The sequence below is a fragment of the Austrofundulus limnaeus genome, unplaced genomic scaffold (genome assembly GCF_001266775.1).
Source record: "Austrofundulus limnaeus strain Quisiro unplaced genomic scaffold, Austrofundulus_limnaeus-1.0 Scaffold0, whole genome shotgun sequence".
NCBI classification, from domain to species: Eukaryota; Metazoa; Chordata; class Actinopteri; order Cyprinodontiformes; family Rivulidae; genus Austrofundulus; species Austrofundulus limnaeus.
Window position 1 is genome coordinate 661,678 of NW_013952402.1, and position 7,096 is coordinate 668,773.

Genomic DNA, 7,096 nt, shown 5'->3' on the forward strand with positions numbered 1-7,096 from the left:
TGACCAAATACTTATTTTACACCATTATTTGCAAAAAATTCTTTAAAAGTCAGACAAAATGATTTTCTCAAAAAAATTTTTTTTACATTTTGTCTCTCATAGTTGAGGTCTACCTATGATGTCAATTACAGGCCTCTCTCATCTTTTTAAGTGGGAGAACTTGCACAGTTGGTGACTGACTAAATACTTATTTTCCCCACTGTATACCAATAAAAAAACTGATTGCCTGATAAATCTGTGCACAAAAAACTAGTTTGAAATGCTTCCATCAACATGGAAAAAGATGAGACTACTTGTAGTAAGACTAGGTTCATTTAGTCTAAAATTCTCTCTTGATCAACAAAAATATGAGGCTTAAATACTCTGATTTTGTTCTWTCTCTATTCCTTGAATGATCAAACAAACCAATAATCTACCTGTAATTATACCATGGAAAAACAACTTTCAGATAAGCAAAACAAATATGTGTGTGAAGGTTTCTGTGCCTATTTCTTGATTTATATATTTTTTTACATGTAAAAGTTTATAGAAGTATTGTTTTTCTCTCTATATGCTGCTTTGCGTTTGTGGCAACATGAAGAAAGAGGAGGCCCGTGGACCCGAACAGCACAGTTCATGGGTCGGTGCTTCGACTCAGCTTACTGAAGGGCATCTCTGCGCAGATTGTTGCTGCCGCTGTGAGGCTTTTACAAACACACACCTCTTTTTGTTATCACCTTTCTGATTGAGATTGTATTTTACCCTAGCTCTTTATCACAATCTGAAAGTTCACATAAAACTCCTAATGACAACCTTAATCCTAGTCTTTTTTCCCCACTAAATCTACCTTAAGATGGATCCTTTAACACAAAAGCCACTCTTAAAAACACATCTGTGTACAAAAGACTAAACTTTACTAGAAGTTTAAATGTTGAACTTGAAACACATCAAAGTTGAGGTTGTATTCAGTTGTGACATAAACATTTGTCTTTACTCAGGACAAAGTGGATGCTGGGCTGCCAACTGCAATAGTAAGTAAATGTTTGTTCAAGTAAAAGTTTAACAACATCTATTTCTTCTTAATAAGTTTTTATTTATTTATTTATTGTAATTTTATCATTTGAGAGGCATTAATGCCTTTTTCTTGTTTTTGATCTGCGGGGGGGGGAACCGATATGCGTATAAAAAACACATTAATTACTGCGCAGTAACAATGACGCTAAAATACACTGAGCTCATGTTCAGAGTGAGCTACAGTAAGAGCCATGTAAAATTTGACTGAGATAATTACAGCAACATCTACTTCTGTGCWTTGTGGCCAAATTGTGTACATACATGTGAACTACATGTAATTTGTAGTTTTCTGCTTGAATATTTTCTGTAGTACTTTCTGACTAAGCCTYKTGTTTGTGTTTGCAGACGATGGCTGGTGTAATCGCTGTGGGAACGTCTCACGGCCTCGCTCTGGTTTTTGGTGAGTTTAAACTTGTTTATCCCTCTCGCTATGATTTTAGCAAATGCTTTAAACATTTTAGAGATGAGAAAGGCACAGTTTTCTTTTTTGACCCTTTGTTTAGTTTTCATTTTTGTTCATCCTTGTTGTAACTGATATCCGCCGACATTGGGGCGTGCAGGGCAACTGGAATGAGTTGTTGAGGATTCAGTGTCATTTTAATTTGACTCTGCAGTAGTTTGGGGAATGTGGGGGGTATTTATTTATTATTGTTTAGTTCTGTGTTCATTTTTTTATTTAGAAATTTATTCATTTCACTTGTTTTATACACAACAAAGAACAAAAAACATGAAAAAAATAAAAACAAATAAAATGAAAGGCAGCAGAAGAAGAATGCATCTTATAATATCTGCCCCGTTTTTATCCCCAGAATATGTTCAAAATGACAGAAGATTACAACAAAAATCAAAACATCTGAAAACAAACAAAAAACAAAGCTAAACTCAAAACACCAACTCAAACAACAATTTGCATGGATTCACTTATGCTTCTCCATATTTCTTCAGAATACTAGATTTTATCATTCTCTTTAATATATACAAAGATATKTTTAGTCTGCATTAAGGGGAACAAAATGCTCTGGGAGCGAGATAACATTCGTTGGTGTTGCAATGCTCTGTGCCGCAAGGGTGTGCACAGCTCAGGTTGTTTTAGAAAAATCAGAGACATCACCATCGTAACATTTATTGGAAGTGTCACAGCTAAAAGCAACAAGTTACAGATTATGCCAGAAAGTGTTTTTTTTTAATCAGAAACAGATTGACCTAAAAATAGTTTTTAAAATAATTGAAGTTACACGATTCATATTTTCTTCTAAATTCGGACTCAGTTTTACAACATTGGAGTAATCTATCAGAGAAATCTAAAATAAGCCAACTGTTACTTCTTCAAATATAAAATAACATCATAGTGAGWGATGCTCAATGTTTAATTTTTACTTTAAATTGCTCAAGTTTTCAGCAACGTTGACCTATGTTTCTTTATACCGCTGACAAAACGATGGGCCGGGCAGGAAAAGGTACGAGCACTSCTGTTGATTCTACTCATTTTGCTCATTTTATTTCTCATCTACTTGGGGCGTCGTGGCTCGTGTGAGGCTTGGTTTGTTAATGGAACTTTGATGCATGAGTGGTGGTTTCATTTTTCTTTACAACTTTTTCATTTGTTTATTTTTGGTACCTACGTGTTTGGGCTGTTAGAATTTTTTCCCTCCTCTCTTGTCCAAGCAGGTAAATTTCTTTTCCTTTTTTATTAATTTATTTTCCAGATACAAACCAGGCTCTGCGACTCTGTCTGGGTAACAAAACGACGGGTGCAGAGTTCGGCGCCATCTCTGCTCTCAGCATCAACCACGACTGCTCCCGTCTTCTCTGTGGTTTCGCTAAAGGACAAGTAAATACTTTTAGGAAATTACTGGATTGTTGACTAAATGAAGAATTGATTGAAGTGAATCTCTTTGGTAGAGCATAGTTCTCAACCACTGTTGTGTATTTAGACCTTAAAACTGAACAAATGTTTAAACTGAGAAATTTCAACCAACATTTTCAAAAGATGACACAAATTTTATTGTATTATTTATATTTTAAATAACTTTGTTGCAATACTTTGGAAAAATATTGTCATTTATTCCCATATGTGTAATTCTGAGAGAGAATTAAATAGTCTTTTTAGCTTCATATATTTATTTATTTTCATAATTAGATTACAATGTGGGATCTTGCTAATGGAAAACTTCTGAGGACTATCACAGATGCTCATCCTCCAGGAACAGCTATACTGCATGTAAAGGTAAGTCCATCTGGGTTCAAAGTCCACTTTCAGTCCCCTAACATCACATAGAGCTGCCCCTGCTCCGTGTCTGTATTTTGTGCATTTTTATCTATCACTGCGAAAATATCAATAAAACGAATATATAAAAGTCAATAGAAAAGCAAGTATAAAGAACCAGAAGACTGCATTTAAATGTCAGCCTTGGTATGAATGTATTTGGGGAGTGGTGCCTTATTTTACTCATGTGCATTAGTAACTGTCTAAAGGTCAGTGTGTTTCAGAGGTTAGGTTGTTTGTGTGAAACATTGCATCCCTTCCTCATTTGGTTCTTTTTGTCCTCTTGTCTGTAGTTCACAGATGACCCAACCCTGGCGGTTTGTAATGACAGTGGAGGATCTGTGTTTGAACTGACTTTCAGGTAAAACCAGCTGCTCTGAACTAAAAYACAACCAAACTCCTATTTTTTGTTTTAATTTTCCTTCAGTCTTTTTTACTATCACCTTAACAAACTAGAGTTTTTTTCTGTGAAGTTGGGTTAAAAAATATTTTACTCTTTTTATCCTGTTTGTTGAAATATATTCATCCATCTGAAATACCATTGAATGACATAAATACCATTGAATGTCATAAAAATAATGTATTCCAAGTAATTCTTTCACTTTTCCGTTTTCAGGAGGGTGATGGGGATGCGGTCTTGTGACTCTCGATGCCTCTTCAGTGGTTCTAAAGGAGAAGTGTGCTGCATTGAACCTTTACGGGCGCCTCCAGATTTCAGAGATCATCCCATCACGTGCTACTCTCTGCTGGCCATGGCCTCCCTCACCAAGGTGTCATCACACACATCAGTCATGGCAAACATTATCAGACATCATTTAAGTCAGTCTTTCATTAAAACCTTTTACCGGTGTAGTTTTTACTCTTAGGTTTATGGATTTAATTTTTGAACAACTACTATTTGTGTTAATTGTGAGACTTGAAAATCTAMATGCTGACCAAACGTTGTCTTTTAAAATTATGAATATTCATTTTTATTGTTATGGCTAAAAAAAGATAGAACACACTACTGGAGACATCGCTGTAAAGGAAAGGTTTATATTACAATATACAGTCAGATAAACATAATTGAAAACTGAGTTGTTTGGTTTTTTTTTTGCTAAAATTTTTGTTATTCGGAAAAATGTTTATTTTTACTTTGTATAATTTCATTCCTGTTGGATTTTGTTAGCTTTAGTTGATCTATCCATGTGTTAACACCAATGTTTTCTCTCTTTTGGTTTCCCTTCACCAGATTTTGGTCATTGGACTCAAACCCACGTTAAATGTCTGGATGACGTTTCCTTACTCTAAGGTCTGATTGTTTTACCCACCGTCCTTTTTGTTCAGTTTGTTATTGGACAATAATTACTTGAAACAGATGAATGTTAAACATTGACTTGTGGTTTGGTGCAAACAACTTTACTGATGTGATAACATTGTTGTCTGGTGCAGTTAATTAYAAAACTGTTTGTTTATCTGCACATATTTTCGGATCAGGTCCTGACGTATCTTTTATTTTATAAACAGACCCTTTAAACTAAAAATAAATTATTTAAATGAGCCATACAGTGTAATCTACAGTTTTTGTATATGATTTACAGCTGATTGTACTTTTAGTCTACCCTGTTGTGATGTTTTTATTTATTGTTCTGCTACTTTTAGCTTTTAGCTAGCCAGTTGTTACTAATAGCTAGACTTTTGTCACTTTTAGTTAGACTTTTCTTACTTTTAGCTGGATTTATGTTACTTCTAGTCTTTTTGCTACTCTTAGCTTTTACTCCCCTTTTGTTTTTTATCTTTTAATTAGCCTTTTGTTATTCTTCAAAACTTTTACTGCTCTTAGCTTGTAACTAGCCTTTTATTGTGTTACTTTTAGCTCCCATTTTTTTACTTTTAGCTTTTAATGAGTCTGTTGCTACTTTTAACATATAGCCAATATTTTCTTCTTTTAGCTTTAACAAGTCAATTTCAGCTTCTTCATCAAATTTCAGCAATTTCACTCTGCACTCAGCATTCACATTGCATTTTCATAAAAAAATTTATTTTTTTTACACAGAACCCCATTTTGAACCAATCAAATTTTAGTTGACACATGTAAACCTGGTTCTTACTGTAGTATTTGTTTCAATGTCCCACTATTGGATATGTGTGCTTTTATATGATGCTGTGTCGTAATGCAAGCTATGCAGGCGCTTGATCTCCAGCCAATCAGGATTGTTGTAAAGAGATAAATGCTTCTGAGGTCGACACAGAGGGGTGCATCCCATAGTGAGACAYCAAAACATGCTATGAATGAGAACAATTCCTTTAATGGCAGCAAATCTTTGCTGACAGATAAAGTTTTAATTAATTTTAAATATTACCTGTTTTAAGTATTTTTTCTAATAGTTTTTAAATCAGTTTCTAATAATGTGATGAACCTTCTTCCTTCAGTCTGATCCATCCAGTGTTCCTCAGCTGGCCTGGCAGTTTGTTCCTGTTCAGAAGATGGTCAACCCCATTCTTGCCTTTTGTAAAGGCGACACAGTCCACTTCCTCCTGGTATCTTTTCTACTTCATCTTTACCCACAAACTACGAAGCACACAATATACCTCATGCTTTAAYCTTTATGCATTGTTTTTCTACACGTTATTTTTATTCATGACATACTCTGAACCTGCATATTGCAAGTAAGGCTTTTGTTAAAATGAAAAGGAAAAAAAATGTATATGTTGTTTGTGAAATGTTCTTGTTGTCTGCTTGCTTTCTGATTTTTCTAAGAAAATCAATTTTGTGCGATATTATTTGTTCAGGTAAAGAAGGAGGAGGTAGGCACCATCCATGTCATCAAGCAAAGACAGCTCCACCTCAGCTGTGACATCATCAGCCTAAATGTAAGGAAATATCTAAGTTTAGTGGATTGCTTCCAATGTCTAACTTTCTCACCTATAAAATGTGWCATAAAGCAGTTTCACCTATTATTAACATTCATTCGTTCGTTTTTATTCTCAAGGATTTTAATTCTTGTAACTTATCTATGTATCTTCCCACCATGCAACAATATTGACTGTCCCACACGTCTAGATTGGACTATTAACTGCTGCTACAGCAACATTCCTAAGGAGTTTAAAGCAGGGAAATCTGATCACAACGTAATTCATCTTTTGCCTAAATACAAAGCTATGGTTAAAAGGACCAAACCAGCCGTCAAACAGATATAAGTCTAGTCTGACACAAACAAAGTAGGAACTGTTTTGACAACACAATCTGGGATGTTTTCTTTGAATCCTGTCTGATGGAAATTAACTTACAGGCACTATAACATCATATATTAAGTTCTGTGAAAATTGTTTGTCAAACAAAAACTGTTAAAATATTCACAAATAACAAACCTTGGGTTTCGAAACAACTGAAAACCTGTCTAAATGAAAGAAAGGCTGCTTTCTATTCAGGTAATAAGGAACTTGCACAGGAGAAAAAGGAAACAATTAAGGCAGAGTATCCTCAGTGCAAAAATTATGTAAAAAATATATTCTATTCTATTCTATTCTACTCTACTGTACTCTATTCTAATCTACTCTACAGTACTGTACTCTATTCTACTCTACTGTACTCTATTCTATTCTACTGTACTGTACTCTAATCTACTCTACTCTATTCTATTCTACTCTACTCTACTGTACTTTATTCTAATCTACTCTACTGTATTCTATTCTAATCTACTCAACGGTACTGCACTCTATTCTACTCTGCTGTATTCTATTCTATTCTATTCTATTCTATTCTATTCTATTCTATTCTATTCTATTCTATTCTAT

The 7,096-nt window shown here is 34.3% G+C and overlaps 1 protein-coding gene across 1 annotated transcript in view; it reads left to right on the top strand.

The window, feature by feature from the left end:
- The window catches only part of vps8 (VPS8 subunit of CORVET complex), a gene marked incomplete in the record, with an annotated part of 39,073 nt that overhangs the window by 3,691 nt on the left and 28,286 nt on the right, over positions 1–7,096 (top strand). Inside the window, 11 exon segments of the mRNA XM_014001634.1 lie at positions 581–677; positions 978–1,010; positions 1,399–1,453; positions 2,505–2,510; positions 2,760–2,884; positions 3,194–3,280; positions 3,613–3,680; positions 3,936–4,089; positions 4,551–4,610; positions 5,732–5,839; positions 6,092–6,172. Of these exon segments, the coding sequence (XP_013857088.1) occupies positions 581–677; positions 978–1,010; positions 1,399–1,453; positions 2,505–2,510; positions 2,760–2,884; positions 3,194–3,280; positions 3,613–3,680; positions 3,936–4,089; positions 4,551–4,610; positions 5,732–5,839; positions 6,092–6,172 (874 nt within the window).